Source organism: Euprymna scolopes, chromosome 37 (genome assembly GCF_053919585.1).
Source record: "Euprymna scolopes isolate OS-2025 chromosome 37, ASM5391958v1, whole genome shotgun sequence".
NCBI lineage: Eukaryota > Metazoa > Mollusca > Cephalopoda > Sepiida > Sepiolidae > Euprymna > Euprymna scolopes.
In genome coordinates this window covers 11,481,775-11,501,089 of record NC_136518.1, presented here as the reverse complement: position 1 = coordinate 11,501,089, position 19,315 = coordinate 11,481,775, and the positions used below count along the sequence as shown (strand labels likewise).

Below are 19,315 nucleotides of genomic sequence, written 5' to 3'. Positions count from 1 at the left end.
AAGAATGACAAAATATGTCGTTGGCGTATAGAATTATCCCAATACAATTTCACTATAGTTTATCGACCTGGACCTGAAAATATTGCTGCTGACACATTCTCTCGCATCTCTGCTCTTACTTACAATCTACAAGATCTTCGTGATTTACATAAAGAATTATGTCATCCTGGTGTTTCAAGACTAAGCCATTTTATAAGAACGAGGAACCTCCCTTTTACTTTGGATCAAATTAAGAATATTACTGACTCTTGCTCATCCTGTCAATTACTGAAACCCAAATTCGCCAATACCAATGGAGGGACTCTCATTCAAGCCATATTACCTTTTCAACGATTAAATCTTGATTTTAAAGGCCCTCTACCTACTTCTATACATGGCAACAAATATCTACTTACTCTAATTGATGAGTATTCCCGTTTTCCTTTCGCTTTTCCTTGCAGAGATATGACAAGCAAAACCATTATCCACTGTCTAAACAAACTCTTTTCAATTTTTGGTTTGCCTGACATGATACATACTGACCGTGCTTCTGATTTCTTAGCAAGAGAAATAAAGGATTTTTTACACAAAAAAGGAATTGCTACTTCTAAAACAAGTAGGTATCATCCTGAAGGTAATGGACAGATTGAAAAACTCAACGGTACCTTATGGAAGGCCATTCAAACAACATTACATTCTAATCAAATGAAACTACCTTATTGGGAAGACATACTACCGGACGCACTTCATTCAATTAGATCATTACTTTGTACTGCCACTAATATGACTCCCCATGATAGACTATTTAAATATAGTCGTAAATCTGCTTCCGGAATTTCAATTCCTTCTTGGGTTAAACCAGGCCCAATATATATTAGAAACCACACTAAAACAAGTAAACATGACCCTCCTGTAACGCCTGCCACCCTAATAGATGTCAACCCCCACTACGCTTATGTTCAACTACCTTCTGGTACTGAAACCACTGTCAACGTTCGAGACTTAGCTCCAAACTCATCAAATGAAGAAAACTCTAATAATAATCCTACTACTTCAGAGACTTTATTTGAACCTTCTACTAATGAAAACATTGGTCATGAGGAAGACAAAAATCAATCGTCTGATCTTGAAGAAAATCAGATTTCACAAAAAAATAATACTGAAAATCAGCATTCCTGCCAATCTGTGCGGAGGTCGTCCCGAGTTCGACAATTCCCTAGTAAATATAAGGATTTTGTGACTAAATACTGAAAAAACTGCAGTTTGGGTTCATATGTTATTTGTAAATAAAATGATTCTTATGTGATTGTAAAAAAAAAAAAAAAAAAAAAAAAATTTGTCTATAATTAATTACCCCTTACTTGAATACTTTAGGACGGGGAAAATGTTATGATTTAATTTGTTGTTAAGAGTTATCCCCCTTGGGATTGACATTCATAATAAAAGCGCCCTCTGTTTCATTTTCCCGCTCGGTCCTTTCAAGAGCGTACGTGTATTTTACAGTAAATAAAACCTTTCTAAAAGGCAATTCTTTACTTACTGATACTATCCACTTCAGGGGGGAATAAAAGCAGTAAAAATGGTGACAAGAACAAGGCTAATAAAATAAAGCCATTTTCATTCTGTTAATTAAATGTTAGGAAAATCATCTTATAGGGTTCTACCATCATTTTTATTTTATTTTTAATCAAAAGTTATAAAGAGACATTGTGGTAATTTTTTTTTTTTCTTGTTCGCATATAACGCTCAACATCACTTGTTTTTTGAATAAACATTTTGCACTAAATAAAAACACTAAAAACTTATTCAGTTAGGAAGAAAAGTAACCTATCTTGTCTTTGATAACATTTATTTGTTATATATTTGTTTTTTGACAACTTTTTCGTACCTCTGTGGATTGTAAAACAAATCCGGACAGTTATCCTTATCTTTGTTATTTCTAATCATAATATTTTAGTGAATGAAATTTATAGTTGATAGAAATAAAAATAAAACATTTTTTTTATGTATATGTTCCATCGCATTGAATATGTACACATTTTAGATTTGAGATAAAACAATATGTAATACAGGTGTTGAACCGAATATGATGATGAAAAATTGGATGAAATTGCTCACACAGGACTCTACATTGCGAGTGAAACAGTCACATTTGCAAATGATTTTTCAAAGTGGCGATTAGAAATAATGAAACGCTTATCTTTTGGCGATTGTATTTCTTTCACTGACAATCTTCTAAAGCTCACTCCTGAGTGAAAAATGTCTTTTCAACGTTTTTTCTTTTTTTTTTTTTTTTAATAAAACGAAAAAAATGTAATTATTTAAACAATAAAAGTTTAATAGAACAATATACTATTTTTTTTTTTTTTTTACGTAGGCTGTTTAAAAAACATCTGGAGATATTAGAATGTTTATACCTTCATGTATCAATATAAAATTTGTTGTATATTTAGAATTACACTTATTAAAAAAATACAAAAACATTTATTATGTACATAATCGTCACAGAATGAACATGTCATATTCTAAAAATCATGTGGCAAGTAACTTTTCTATTTGGCTAGTAAATGAAAACATTTAGTTGTCAAAGGTCAACTAAAGATAAATTTGTTCATAGAGCCCTGTTACAGGTGTTGAACCAAATATTATGATAAAAAAATTGGATAAAAGTGCTTACAGGTGTTGAACCAAATATAATGATGAAAAAACTGGATGAAAGTGCTCAATTTAGATGTATAACAGTTGAGGTAGTAGGATCAGTTGGCAGGGGAAGGTTTAAGAAAAATATGGGTGGAAGTGATGAGGATGAGCCTGAAATAAAGACCTGGCCAGAGATAGATTAATTTAAAAGTCAACTTCTAAAACCGTCCAATACATGCCAACATATGAAATGGATGTAAAGCCGACAAATGATATTGTTAAACCTCAAAGTTTCCTCTGTTGTTCTAGCAGGGGAGAGGGGTCTTTTGACCCTGAAGTCACTAGAGACTAGATCATAATTGAGTTGGCTTGTTCTTTGTTGGACCAAATGGTATAGTCTTGTGCAGTTCTAGGAGCTCCATGCTCCCAGGCATTGCCTTCTCACCCTTTGTAAAGAGGTTAATTTATTGTAATCTCCAGAGGCACTCATACCAGAGAATTCCAATGGGGCTGTCCAGGCATTTTTTGTAAGCTTAAGTGCTCTTCCTCTAGGGTGCTGGCTTTTCAATTCCCACTGTTTCAACCTTGTGCAACATTTTTATGTCATGAAAGGGAGATAAATAGAGCCTAACTTGGTCTTTTAGCTAGGATCAAAGTGTAGGATTTGTTCTAATACTATACTTCATCTTCTGTCCTCAGTCAGTGAAGAAAAAATCCTTTTATACTGAGGAAATGTAACTTTTTTATCCCACTCTAGAGTGCTCCTTTATGGGGAGCTAAATTTTCTACACATTAAAAACCAACCTTGAAGAAGACTGGAATGCAACACTTTTCAAATACCTTTGAAATTTCAAGTGCAATGGCCCTGCCTTTCCCTGAATTATCCAGAAACCAACATTACTTGTAATAAATAATTTTACCAAGAATTCTTCATAAGCTTTCGTTTCGGTTTTTATTAATACTGAAGGTACACAAATTATATATATTTTCTTCATAAGTTTTGGTTTCTATTATAGCTGAAGGTACTCCAGTTATATTTTTCTTCATAAGTTTTGGTTTCGATTCAAGCTGATGTACCCAAGTCATATGGATATATATATATATTTTATTTTTGGAATCACGACTTTATAATATATAAGAATCAATAGAAAATTAACTTTATAATAATCTATATGAAGTCTGCATAAATTAAAATATCATATTTAAACATATTTTACAACCGGCTACACTGGCGTCCCTGCTAGCTTAGATAAATACTTTTGCAATTTTAACAAAAAAGCTACAATAATATCAGAGCGTCTCCATTTACACTGAATATCCACAGAATGCCAACATCAATGTATTACATATGAAAGAGTCCGCTGTGAAATTTCCACAGGTCCTGTAATTGTTAAAAAGCTTTGTCTTTGTAGCATTGAATATTTTTATATATATATATATATATATATTATATAATATATATATATATATATATATATATATATATATATATATATATATATACTAGCACTGCCTGGTTATAAGATTCGCTTAGATATGATATTTTAATTCGTGCAGATTACATATTTATTATTATAGAGACAATTTTTTATCGATTATTTTATTAAACCAATATATACGTAGTGCATACAGTAATAATTCCTGTTAGATCACTTAGATTATTTAAGGGAACTTGTTTATATTGGACTTGAAGGCTACCATACTGTAGTCAGTCTGGAAGCAGACCAGCGGAACAGTGTTCTTCAGACGGGCAGTTCTTGAAAAGAAACTTTGTTCATGGAATCTGTGTTTAGATCTATTTATTTTCGTCGTCTTTCAGGACGCTTCACCACCGAATCTCCAATTTTCTCGATCTTGCATGAGTTTGCAGGTCCCAAACACTTTCCAATCCTGTATCCTGTAGCAGGTTGTCAATGTAGGCCATTCTTCTTCTACCATGGTTTAGGTGTCCATCTGTTGGTATCCAAAGAACTAGTTTGCTTAATTCCTCTTCGCTGTGTCTCATGTAGTGACCGGCTACTCTCATCCTTCTCTGCTGCACTTTCAATGATACTGGTGGTAGGTCACAATAAAGCTGTTGGTTTCTTGCGTGGCTCCTCCATGATGTATTGAGGGCTGTCCTGAGCATCTGTGTGTAACAGCCATCCAGTCTCTTTTTCAGCGCTTTTGTAAGAGTCCATGCCTCAGCACCATAGAGAAGGACCGTTTTTATTGTGCCAACAAAGAGTTTTATTTTCAACTTTTCTGAGAGTGGATAACCATGTTTAGATTTAGGCACAGATAGAGAGTGGAGAAATTGTTCAGAGTTGTTCTGGCTAGTCTGGTATTTTGTTTTCTTTTTTTGTGAAAATTTGGCAAAGGGAGGGGAACATGAAAGGAAAAAAAAAATGTTAAAACAAAGATGAAATTACAGAAAAACAGCCGAGAAACGTTAGGTAGGTACAGCTAAAATACATGGTAACATTACGGTGACGTCATTTTAGGTTTTAGCTTAAAACAGCACAGAATTATTATCACTATCTTGACATTTACATGTACGAAGCACCGAAATGAGGAAAATACGGATTCAAAGCAGCAGTAGAGCGAGGTGACCAACTTCCTTCCAACAGGGATCGACCGCTGTCCATGATAAAAACACCCACTTGGAGATCAACCTTTATAACAATCTTAACTTGTTAACTTGAAATTCGAATTATTTGAATTATTCAATCCACTGTTCTCATCTTTAGTGCTATTCTCACGTTTCAGCTGATGTAATCTCCGACCTTCTTCAGGATTATCTTATCGAACTTAAGAATCTGTACAGAATATTGAACGGAACCCTTTATTTAATCCATGTGGCCAACATCTTTGATATTTTTTGAAAATATTTATTAGTGATGGGATAATTCCAATATTTTTCTTGATTCTGATACAATTATTAATTCTGTTCTAAATTCCTGATTCCAATACAATTACAAATTCTTTTTGGATCTCTAAATATTTAGCTGTAGAGTGTCTTTTTGTTTCTTTTTAATAATTTTCGGATTATTGTTAAAAAAAAAAAAAAAAAAAAAAAAAATTCACGTTTTCATACAGGGTGACCCCCCCAAAAAACGTGATATCTCCATTATTCACAGATTGCCCTTATTTTACAGGACATGGCAGAATCAACGACCGTGAGTACACCAAGACCTCAGTGGGAGCTGGGACAAAGGATACACTGTGTTAAATTTCGTTTGGACAAGACACTAAGAAACGGGGCCTAATTAGAGTTAGGGCCTGTTTTTCGGTCACCCTGTAACTGTAAATATACACTTCTTGGGGTATTTGTTAGGGATGGGACAATTCCAATATTTTTTCCTGTTCCGATACAATTACCGATTCCAATTCTTTACAAATCTCTAAATATTTAACTATAGATTTGTTATTTTTCCCCAGTTACCATAAAAACATACATGTTAAATGTGCAGATATTTTCCTAAACATAAAAATACACTTATGGCGAATGCTCTCTTGATTTTAGTTTTACTGGTAGTTTAAAATCAATAAATATTTCTATTATGTTATTGTTATTATGATCAGCAATGGAGGGTTTTGCTTTAAACAAAATCATATAAAAAAGGCAATTAAAAGAATCGTTTTGGCATCGGAAAATAGGCACAAATTTTTTTGATTTCGATACCCTCGAATGTTTTGATTTTTCCGATTCCCGATTCCGATTAATCGTCCCAACACTAGTATCTATAGATTTCAGTTTTACTGAGAGTTTAAAATCGATGAAGTACAAGCAATAGAAAATTAAGTTTTTAACAACAACAACAAATGTTTTTTTTTTAAATAAAAGAATCGTTTTGTGTACAGATTTTTCCGATTTTAATGCCAATTGATCTTCCCAACACTAATATATATGGCTGGGTTTGAATATCATGATCAGCAGGAATTGTTACCCCTACACTGATGATTGCGTAAGCATGAAACACTAGTGCCTTTAGGTATAAAGAATAATTACTGTTTAATTATAACAATCAAGCCCCTTTAAGAATACATAAGGATGAGCACTGTCTGCAGAATAATAACTAAAAGACAATCAACTAGCGTTTATGCAACGTTCACGACTTCAGCTCGTTTGAACACTTTAGATTGTCAAATGTAAATTTCCTAATGTATTCGGCGTTTAATAATTTTTTTAATTCCCTTCATTCTTGTGGAAACTGTTTGGTGGCCCCAAGGTAAATTCCTAGCAATTAGAGCACAAGGTGGCTTTCTGGCTGGATTTGAATCTCATAACCGGCAGGAATTGTCAACTCCTACACCGATGATTGCGTAAGTATAAGCCACTAGTGTCTGTAGGTATAAAGAATAATTATTCTTTAATTAATATATATATATATATATATATATATATACACATATACACACACACACAAACTTGTTCTGTTTTTTTTTTAGAAGCAGTGAATTTTAAATTGACAACTCTATATTTTCTTTAACTACAGATTTGGCAACTATCGATTATTATGAGTTTAGCTTGGTTTGTCAATTCATTATGAAGAGACTGACACCTGAGAAGCGTTTGTAAATGATACAAAAATTTACCGAGAGAAAGATTTGCTAACGAATAATTTCTATGAAATGGATCTAAGAACTGGCCACCTCGTTCGTGCAATTTAACCCCATCAGATTATTTTCTTTGGGAATATGGAAAGTCCCATGTCTACGCTGTGTAACGATACAAGCCAGAAGAACTTCCCTGTACAGAATCGCAAGCTCAATGAAATTGGCAATATCTTTCCATATTCTTGTAATGTATTAAGAAAAAATAATATCCCATCAGTGAGATGTTACGGCCCATATGACATGTTGCCAGAGTTCAGATCAGTATCGTCATGAAGTAACCAAGTGAAGCACACAGACGGCAAAAATAACAGGACATGACAACTAACTGTTTGTATATATAAAATACCCAACAGGCCAAAGGATGGGGGTGAACAAAATGTTAGCAAAACAAAATATCTTTTTCCTTTTTTTTTTATACATATCATGCGAAATGATCGAGTCCAAACACAAATCTAAGAAACATTTAAACATAAATGTCCAAGAAATTAACTCGGCTGTTCATTGGGAATGGAAAGGATCATGTGGAGGGATGGGAATAATAAACACAAAATATTACACAACGTTTCGGTCGATGCAACCTCCGACCTTCTTCAGGTGTATTTTGTCGAACTCGAGAATGTTTCAGTCGGTCTCGAGAATTTTGGGAATAGATAATATATACAAGTAAGAAAACATTAATATATATATATATATATACAAATAGAGAGAGAGAGAGAGAGAGAGAGATACATTAATATATAGTAATAATTAGTAATAAATAGTGACATTTACAACTATAAATAAAAAATAGGTTTAAGGCTCCTAAAATCCGTACTAGAATTGTCCGCAAGGGCGCACTGGTGCAGTGGTTAGAGTACTTGGAAAAAAATCAATTGTAAAATGTGACATTCTCCTGAAGGTTCAATCCTCAGTGTGTGCGACCAAAAAAAAAAAAAAAAAAAAAAAAAAAGATACAATTGCAAATTACTTAGGACCTCTATCCAGAGCATGCTACCCCCATGAAGTAAATAAAGGGTTCCACTCGAAATTCCATCCAAATTCCCGAGTTCAGCAGAAACATTCCAGAGTTCGACAGAAACATTCCCAAGTCTGACAACATACCCCTGAAGAAGGTCAGAGGTTATATCGACCAAAACATTGTGAAAATCACACTCAAGATGAGAACAGTAGTCCAATGAATCCAAATAATACGAATAACTAATCCTCATCTAAAAAAAAATCAGAAACGACAAAATATTACAGTCCTGGATTTTCTTTTTTTAGATGTTTTTATGTTTATATTATTTGGATTAATTTTTAGATGAGAAATGTTTAATTATTTGGATTAATTTTTAGACGAGAAATGTTTAATTATTTGGATTAATCAGACAATCGTTTTCATCTTGAATGTTATTTGCACAAAATTTCGGTCAATTTTATCTTCAACCTTGTTTAAGTGTAAAAGTCATGTTCTTTTGAGTTTTTTTTTTGGGGGGGGGGGGCAAGAAAAAAAGGGGGAGGTTAATTCTGCATTCTAAGGCTTCAAATAAGTTTGCAGAAATTATAAAGATAGTTAAATTATCAGGGAACCACTAATGACATTTTTTCTAATTTATTATGATTAAAATTTCAATCCATCAACTAATTATAAGTTCTTAGAAACATAACATATATGGAAACACAAGGTTGCTGTTATGTTAAATTCTTTTTTTTTTCCCCCTCTCCCTCTTTTATGAAGCCATTAGCAATAGACAGAGGTTACTCAGCTAATTAGAGAATGCATAAAAGTTAGTTGATACAGAACTCCGAAATGTGACAGTGATACATGTGTATTCACACAATGCTGAGGCAGCAGGTTCAGGATTGCAAAACACAATGTGACAGGAGATTGCCGGTATATCTCTAAGCAAACACCAGTGTGATTATGCAGAGGGTTTAAGGTGAAAGTAAATCAACAGGTTTGGTCTGTTCAGCTGCAGCACGGTGTAATATTTAAGCATTGCAATGGAACAAGAACCATGAAATAATCGCGTGTGTCCCGTATTAAATTGCCTCAATCTAGAAGATTTCTCATTCACTGATCAAGAACAGAAAAGATGAAATGTATTATCAAAACAGATACTACAGTTTGCTCTGAGCCAATAGGTCAAGAAATAAAAGTTCTCTATTATATAAACCTCACCTGTCTGTTTAAATATATGTATGTATGTATGTATGTATGTCTGCCTAAAACTTTCAACAGAGGCAACGGATATTCATGAGATCAGTATTGTTTTGAAGCTCGACCCTTCGGACGACAAATATCGAAAAATTGGCTAAAAACATTAATTCCTTCACTCTCAACTGGGCAGTTTTCTACAAAGAGGTTTTTTTTTCTGCCGCCAATCTTTGCAAGTCATTGTATCTTGGAATGACTTTACTAATTTCAACGTTCTGAACTTCTAGTCTCGTCATGGAGTAGGGGTAAGACGTCAGGTTTTCTTTCACTTTCTTTTCGCCTTTGCATCACGGATTTGAGCCTGCCTGCCTATTACCACTTTTTTTTTTTGCTCAACACACACCTCCAAACACTCAGGCTAATTTATTCTTTTTGTAAATACAGTCATATCTTGCTATGATGTGCAGACCGTTTCAATCATATTAGATATCATCAAGCAAGAAAAATTAAAGTGCAAAAATTAAAACGGTTCCAGACCTTTTCAAAATTTGAACCTTTTTAATTTTTGCACTTTAATTTTTGCACTTTAATTTTTGCACTTTAATTTTTGCACTTTAATTTTTGCACTTTAATTTTTCTTGCCTAATGATGATTGAAATGGTCTGTACATCGTAGCAAGATATTTTTTTTTTTATTCAATTTTCACCCCAAACAAGGCACAGTGCCACTTTGAAGCAGGGGGCTACTATCAGGGACTTAATTAGTGGGGTCATTATGAAGGGAGATGAGTAGAAAGATGTTTGTTAACATTACACTTGAACTTCTGCATATCATTGCAGTTGGGAAAGCAGAATCCCGGAAGGGAGTTCCAAAGACCCGCAGTTCTATGACTGTAAGAATAAAAAAATATAATTTGCTCTTTTTGATTGAACACTATTCTTGTTGAAATTCAATTATTTTCAATTTTTGGATATCTTCCTACCCGAAAGAAATATATATTTATGAATAGTTTTCAAAATATATATATATATATATACACACACACACACACACACACACACACACACACACACACACACACAGTGCTCCCATTCAACCCTACCTCCTGAAAAAATTCCAAGAAAATAAGTATTCATGGAATCATTAATAAAATCAACAATCCTTTCTACAAACGAACTACATTTGGTACAAATAAACTTCATTTAAAAATAATCCCTTGCAAGAATAAACTAACATTATTGGAAGGATAATTCAACAAAAGAATGTCATGGAAAATCGGTTTTGCAATAATACTTTCAATTTTGTTTTAACATCTCCATATCCCTGTTTCTTTTTCTTTTACCCAATTATTTTTTTTTTTTAATTTTGAAAGTTTAATTTAACTACTCTGGTATCATTTGATCATTAAATTGAACAAAATTGCAAGAAATCTAGAAAATACAGATTTTCCTGTTTAAAAAGTTTGATGAAGCAAATTAGAAACAAGGCTGTTTACAATATCAGCAGGCCTGTCGAGAGAATGGATTTAGATTTATTTGACAAATGCAGGGAGGGGAAAGCTCGATGAAGTCTGATGTGTGGGCAAAAAGAAGGAGAGCATTTTAGAAACAGAAATGCATTCAGATAGATTTTGCAATTAAACATTTTCTTTAATAAGATTTTTAAAATGTTTTATTGTTTTACACTATTGCAGTTATTACTCGAAAAAATATTTGATTAATAATAAAAAATTATAATTCAATAAATAGTTATCAAAGTTACATTGATGCGAGAAATACACACACATAAAATGGCTCATAATGTTTTTTTTTAAAGATTTTAAAACGTTTTTCATTTAACACCGATGAAGACAATTTCCTTTAATACGTAAATAAATAAACCAAGTGTCCATTAAAAAAAAAAAAAAAAAAAAAACATCCATATTTTGTTCTTCCCTCTGAAAGGGAAATAACTTTGTACATACGAATACAGAGTTACACACACAACCCTTTCTTTTTTAAGATGGTGGCCATTTGAAAATAACAAAGACTAAGTATTCTCTGGCAAGAATTAAATCAAATTCGTAGCAACGCATGCTGCACTGATCCGCAAAGAAAACCAACGATTTTGTCGGAAGAGAGCTGTCAATGATAACAAAAATTGAGAAAGAGATCGACTTTACTTTATATATTAAATGAAAAAAATTATTTGAAAGAAATGGTGAATAAATGGAGAAAAAAAAAAAAAAGACACCAAACAAAAAATTTACATTAAAAAAAAAAAAAAAAACACAAAGACAAAGCCAAGTGTCAAGAGTAGCAGCAGCTTTTAAGGGTTGCGGTGAATTTGGTAGCGTCAAAAGGGCAACAGCGGTAATAATACAAGTTAAAATAGTGAATACTAGTAATAACAATAAAAATAATATTAATAATAATAATAATAATAATAATAATAATAATAATAATAATAATAAAAATACAATGCAACAACATGCAATAATAGCTTCTACAAATAGTAGCACTAAAAAAAAAAAAAAAAAAAAAAAAAAAAGGACTACGACGGATAATCTAGGAGGGTTTTCGGTGAAGCCTTACTTGTGCCTCTTTGGTGTCGCCATCTTTCCTGAAGGCCGTGAGCAATGTTTTCAGATTGCCCTGTGGTTGCTTGGGTTTCGTGGTGGGGGATGATGGTAGCAGAAGAGTCTTCATTTTGTTGCTAGCCTGCACACGAAACGGATGGCAGGAAAGATAGACATAAAGATTCCTATATATATATATATATATTTTTTTTTTTTTTTAAGTGAAAAACAGATAAAAATAGAATAACAACTTGTGGAGTCTAACATGTTTCTTTCTTTTCAAAAACCGTCATCAAGAGTCGATAAAAAGAATCCCCCTTGAGTTCCTCAAAACTTACTGGCCTTGCACCTAATTTGCTATATAAATTTTATAGTGAATGAATATATAAAATAAAAACAAAGTTAAGACACATTGGGATTCTATTCAGATATTCATGTTTGTGATGAGATGATTCCAAAATTTTTCCAGATTCCATTTCTTTTACCATTTCTTGTAAAATTTCTAAAGATTTAATTTAGAGATTTGTTGCATTTTTAAGATATTTTTTTCAATATTTTGCAAACACTTCTGAAATGATTGGGTTTTTTTTATTATTTCTTTTTTTTTTTTTTACCCTCAACTATTCACAATTATAACTCACTAATTCACCTTAACAAAAAAAACGGGATTAACATTTTTTAGGCAATTATGCGTTAACTAGGTACGTGCAAAATGAATGCCGATGCTCAAAACGTATAAACATTTTGAACCCTCCCTTTACTTAAATTCACCAAAAATCAGAAAATTAACCAATTTTAATGAAATTTTCAGTATTTATCAAATAATGATCACAGAATATATTGAACCCATTATTTTTATTTAAATCTTTGTGGAAATGTATTATTTTGTTTAAACAAAAAATACTTTTACTAAAGTTATGGTTTTCTGTAGTAAAAAAAAAAAAAAAAAAAAAAAAAAAAAAATGCATGAATTTATTTTTGCTTTTTTTTATGAAAATAAAGCATCATAAATTGTAACAATTAAAAAAATTATTTAATTTTTACAAGATCATTACGAAAAAAGCCCCTAAAGCCAGTATTAATGATTTTGATCTAACTCGAAGAAAAATTAATTTCTCAAACTACCGATATTATCATTGAATTAAGCATTGTTTATTTAATATTTTCACACAAAAATGTTATAATAGCAAAAAATATTTCTACTTTTTTTTTTAAATTACAGGTTTTGCATAATTTTTATACGTAAGATTTTGATATTTTCCTTGCTTGCATGAATGTGAAACTTTTGGCGTAACGTAATTTTTATATAATCTTGAACAATAATTAAAAAAAAGAAAAAAAATTTAATTTAAAAATAGGAATATAGAAAAATAATTCAATTAAAAAATGGTAAAAATGATACAAACATTCAGGATAGGAATGTACGGATGCACATCCGAGGGGGGGGGGAAGAAAAGAAAACTAGCACCCCTACCTCCTTTTAATTACATGACGTTATTTTCAAACAGCCTTTCAACTGGCTGAAATTTTGGGCTTCTGTATCATCCATGTTTACGAAACCTCTGTTTGTTGCGATTTTAATCCCTCACATTTGGGGCTAATTAAGCTATCTTTTGTACAAGGTGTTTTTTTTTTTTTTTAAATTTAATTCATTTAGGACTTTATAATGATATGTGAACACATAATTGCCTAAAAACGTAGAATCTCATTTTCCTTAGTTGATGGCATATCTTTTAAACGTAGATATTTTTTTTTTTTTTTGGAGAAACTTCTAAAATGTTTTTCCTTTATAATATTTTCCTTTTATGTATTTTATCCAAGATTTTGACAACTCATTGCGAGATTTTCGTCTATATTTTTCATGTAGGCAAAAATAGAAAGTACAATAAAACATTAAGTCATAATCAGCTAACATACTTCCTAACTTCCGGCATAGCGCTACCAGAAGCGGTGACAAGGCAAATCAGTTCCTTCACTATTTTTTCCTCTCCCGCAGTACTCTGCATGTACTCTTTCTGTTGTAGATCTGTGCTAGGGCTCACAAATGAAAAACAACAAGTAGGGTAAAATGTATAAATATAATATGTATTTATCATAAAGAACACAGGAGCCACTAAAGTGGTACGAGAGGAACGTGTTCGGAGCATGCGGTTAAACATGGTATGAAGGTCTCCATCTAGTCTCTGAAACCAGTGGTATTTATAGGACTGGTGGATTCCACTTAGTTCTCAAATAGGGGTGATTTGTACCCCCACAACACTTTCTTTATTACGTTTTTTTTTTTTCGATCTTTCTTTTTTATTTAATAATCATTGAAACGTTTTTTTTTCAGCCTTATTTTTACTAAGAATTATTGAAATTAGATTTTGTTTTGTTTGATTGCAAACACTTTCTGTGCTCATTTTTTAAAAGAATTATTGAAAACATTTTCAAAATATTTTAAAAACTATTTTGAGATTATTGTGCATTGGATACGTTTTTTTATGCTTGAAATTTTATTTTGATTTCAATAATTTTATTTTTATACTTTCATAAACATATTTATTCTATAAATTTCAAAGAAAAACTTATTTTTAAAATTAAAAAAAAAAAAGACATTTTTATAATTTCATAAACATATTTCTTATAAAATTTCAAATAAAATAAAAACTTTAATTTTTTTAATTTTGTTATTAAAAATGCAAATAAAGACTAATTGTGTTATTTTTATCTGTATAATTTTAATTTTTATTGTATACTTTTCCATAACGCACTTTTCTTATATTTTATTTTAATAAATTGCTTCACAATAGAAATACTGAAGAACAATAAAAGTGAAGGAATTGATTTGCCTTGTCACCACTTCTGGTAGCGCTATACAAAAAGTTAGGAAATACCTTAGCTGACTATAACCAAACATTAATTATTAGGGGAAATATACAGAGTGACCAGACAATGACCAAAGTCAGGGCAGTGCTAGCAAAATAAAAAGAACTTTCCTGGAAATTGAAATTTGAACTCTCCGAGAGGCAGCATATAGACGTTTAGCAAATAGATGCGAAAAGAAATTTTAGAACCAATAGAAATAAGTGAACTCCAGAATATTTACTTTGTTTACCTTAAGTTATCAATAAAAAAAATAAAAATAAAGTAGATTCAGAGTCAAGGCTAAATCTGAGAAATTGCAATCATGTGACCTTTCTCTCATGTCATAAATAAACACTCTTATAATAAATGATTACATTGCGTTTGTTTCATTTTTTATTATCAAAAGAAAAGAAAAAAATTTAAGAAATTGTTTTTCTGGAATTGGAAATAAGCCTTAGATTTTTGCGATTTTGATACCGATTCCAATACTCAAAATCGAAATCGCTCCGATTTGTGCAATTCCTGAGTTTGTATGTCTAACATCGAACACAGTTTCTTTCCAAGAACTTATCTGTGGAATATGTTGCCAAAAGATTATTTTCTTGCAATTTAAGTTAATGCTTCTTTATTGTGCCACTAATAGAAACTTGTCATAAGTCATTGAGTTTGATTTGCTTCATTCATTTGTTTGGTTCAAATTCTGTAGAATCACCGTTTAACAAAAAATAGGATTTTTATGGGGTTTCATTTTTTACATACGAGAACTTTCATTTTTTATATATGAGAAGTTGTTAAGAATTTTAACGCCAGTTTCAATTAATTTCTATTTGATAGTTTAAAGGCTTCCAACCGCTTTTCAAATTTCAAAAGGTTACAAAGTAGTTCATTTTGTCTTTTTGTTCAACTGTAAACAAAAGATTAAAATATTTGATGTGTTTACAAAAAAAAAAAAAAAAAAAAAAAAATGCATTCTCATGGATTAAATTTTGTATTTAGTTTTATCTTTTTATTTTTAAAATAGGACTTTTTTTTAGGTATTTCACTTTGGATTTCGATAAATAAACAATTTATAATTTTTACAGAAATGTGAGTCACGTAGATGCAAGACACACAGACACATGAGAGAAGTGGTCACACAATTTTCAGAGCATGAACAAGCCTGTTACCCACCCTGTCCTCGGCCCAGGATAGATGGCATCATCGAGGTTATGACGGCTTCCTTAATTTTATTTTTGCTCCTTTTACTGAAATTTTGTTCATAAACAAATGGGTGCTCTTGCAGGATTTGGCTCAGATACTCAGGATTTTCCGTCGATTATGGCTCGGGCTTGACCGAAAATCACCGGATTAAGCCAAGCATTGTTCTAATGTTGAAACGTTAAATTGATATTTTTTTTTTTTTTTTTTTTGTATAAAAAATGTTATTTTAAAATTATTTTTTGGTTGATGAGAGATTTTTTTTTTTTTTTTTGCTTATTTTTTTAACATTTGTTGACAAAAAATAATTTGTAAATTTTCTTGGAAAAAAAAACTTGTCTGTACTTTTATCTAGCAATTTAAGGTTTTTATAAAAAATCATTCATTCTTATAAAGCAACAACTGCTTACAAAAAAAAAAAAAAAAAAAAATGTTTTCTGCCAATTTTTAAAAAAAAATAAATAAAGTTTTCTTGAAAAAAAAAAAAAACCCCAAAAAATTGTACTTCCACCTAAAAATTTACGATTAAAAGAAAAAACATTAATCTTTTCTTGAGAAAAAAACCCAATAACTTTTGTTGATAAATTGAAAAAAATAAATAAATAAATAAACAATACAAAATGCAACTTTTCTTGAAAAAAAAAATATATATATATATATATATATATATATATATATATTCAGTAAATTTAAAGTAGGTCTTTGTTATTTTTTTTAATTGTATTTCTATTTTTTCCGGTTTGTTTGTTTTGAAATTCATCTGCGTCTGTTACATTGCTCGGCTTAATCCGATGGACCATAATTGACAGAAAATCCTGAGGATCAGAGTCAAATTCTGCAAGAGCACCAACAAATGATACAGAGCAGTAAAAAAATAAAACAAAAAAATAAAATAAAACAAAAAAATAAAATAAATAAATAAATAAAATAAAAAAGTAAAGCATTAAAGTGCATGTGTATTAATTTAAATGGAGTTAAAATTTAAAAGTGGAAAAAGTCTGCAGAAAGAAAGAAAAAAATCTCCAGTCATCTTTCATTATCATATTCAGTTTGACAGCCATTTGACATGTTGGCATATGTGGGATAATATTAAGTTGACTTCCAAAGTAACCTATCTCAAGCCAGGTCTTTATTAATCGCTCGTCTACTCTGACCTTTTCCGATTGCCTGCTTTCCAGCTGACTACAATCTGATTGTCTTCTAGTCCATTGTAAACAAGTTCTTGATGAACCATCCCCCCCCCCAAGTAATCCAATGTTTACTACGCTATAATCACATTGACTAATGTATACCCATTAAACTTTATCTTTGAGTGACCTCCGGGCCTTGATAAGTGGTGGTTCCTGTGTAAAAAAAAAGAAGGAGGGGGGGATTCTTGGCTTTTCCCTATGAACTGAATCTGTTTTACATCAACTAATCCAAGAACTCTCATCCATTTTTTTTTCAATGTGGCCATACAATCAAAGTCTCCTATTTTACTTTATTTTAATTATACTATCAACGAGAGGAGGAACTCTTCAAATTTTAAGTACAAAAAAACCCAAAAAAACCTTGCATTGTACATGTGCAGAATTTAATATCAAAGGTTATCCTTTTCTCTCAGAAGTGAGCTGAAGATCTACGTTTTAAAAACATGGTTTTCACATTTTTGATGATGTTCTGGTCAGTTTAGACTGGATTCTCAGAGTGCTAGCCATTTCAATATGACCGTTTTGTATTCATCACAGCATTTGTACTGAGAATAATTCCTAGATAATATCAAAGTAAATCATATTTCATTTACGTAATCAATGCATTCTCTATAATTTGTTTGCCCTGGCAATCCATATTTATTTCAGTTGGGTCTTTTAACATCTGAAATAGTATTTTCAATTCTAGATCATGATAACACTTTCTCCCATGTTTTCCTGGGCTTTCCCTGTGAATTGAACATGCTACTTCATCTGCTCTATATCTCCTAACTCAAGAACTCTCATCCATTCTTTTAACGTGACCATACCATCAAAGTCTACTCTTCTGCACATATCTACCTATATTCTTCGGATTTTATTTTCCCCTAATTATTTGATCTAAATCTGTTTTTGAGACTCACATCATAAATCCATTGTATCACTCTCGTATCATTTCTCTTCATGCAACGCATGTCCTCAACCCTCACTGGTCAGGTTTCACTTCCATAGATCATTACACTGCATACACATGCCTGATAGACTCTTCCCTTGGTCAACGGTGATAATGCTGTTAGTTATTAATCACAGAAGATCCCTTTAACTTATTCCATCCACTCCTAATTCTTGCAATCATACTAGTACCTTCTCTACCCTGTGCTCCAATGGTTTACAATATAAGAAAGTTTGCAACTTATATTGATATATCTCTATATAAATAAAATGAACCCATTTTTTCTCGTCTGATTTTGACCTTAATAGGATTAAAAATCAAGATATTTCATGCAAATATAATATGCACAAACGGCAGAACAATATCTGAGGTGTGTTATAGGCTTATTATTTCTCAAATTCCTCGATAATCTTAGATTTCTATACTTTTTCTGCTGAGAAGTCACGGCCAAAATCGGTTAAGATCAATGGAAGTGGTAAAATATTTTCTCTCTAATAAATTCCTCCTCCCCCTGCCACCACTTAACACCGTTTGGGGATCGTTCACAAGGAAGAGTTGAGAAGAGAACACCGGTTTGGCTTCGTAGTTCTTTCATGTGAAGTTATTTAAAATCACTAAACTAAGCTGCAGTGCTCTGTGGCGTAGTGGTTAGCGTGCTGGACAATTCACATTATATTTTCACGTTCGCGCCGACCTACCGTAGTCGTTTTTTTGTTTTTTCCTAAACAACTGGAATGGACTTTTCTTGGTGGCCGAACTGTTAACGTTGCAGATGTTTTTTGTTTTTTTTTCACACTTTATTTTCCTACTTTTACTCATGACTCCGGGTTTGATCCTTCCTACTTACCTACCATAACATTTTTAACCCCCCCCCCCCCCCGTCCCGGAAACAAACACTCGGGCAACGCCGGGTACCCCCGCTAGTTTTAAATAATGTATGGGAGAGTTAATTTAGCTTGAACAACTATAGGAAGTTTTGATACTGGATTAAAACGAATGATAACTGGAAAACATGGAACAAATATGGGCATCTAGTGGGAGTATACTGAAATTAGAAGAAAATTAGAAAATTAAAAAAAAGGAAAATTAGAAGAATATTAGAATAAAATAATAAAATTACAAAAAGGAAATTAGAAAATAAAAATTAGAAAATTAGAAGGAAAGAAAATTAGAAGAAAATGAGTAAAAAAAAACAAAATTAGAAAACTAGAAGAAAACTAGAAGAAAATAAGAAAATT

The 19,315-nt window shown here is 31.5% G+C and overlaps 1 protein-coding gene across 2 annotated transcripts in view; it reads right to left on the bottom strand.

The window, feature by feature from the left end:
* The window catches only part of LOC145261083 (rab GTPase-binding effector protein 1-like), a 297,945-nt gene that overhangs the window by 147,917 nt on the left and 130,713 nt on the right, over positions 1 to 19,315 (bottom strand). The window contains exon 6 of one of the 2 annotated variants that reach the window (XM_080119263.1): positions 11,929 to 12,054. The exons of the other annotated variant lie outside the window; for it this stretch is intronic. Within the exon in view, the coding sequence (XP_079975389.1) occupies positions 11,929 to 12,054 (126 nt within the window). The remainder of the gene's footprint in view (positions 1 to 11,928; positions 12,055 to 19,315) is intronic. 2 annotated transcript variants of the gene reach the window in all.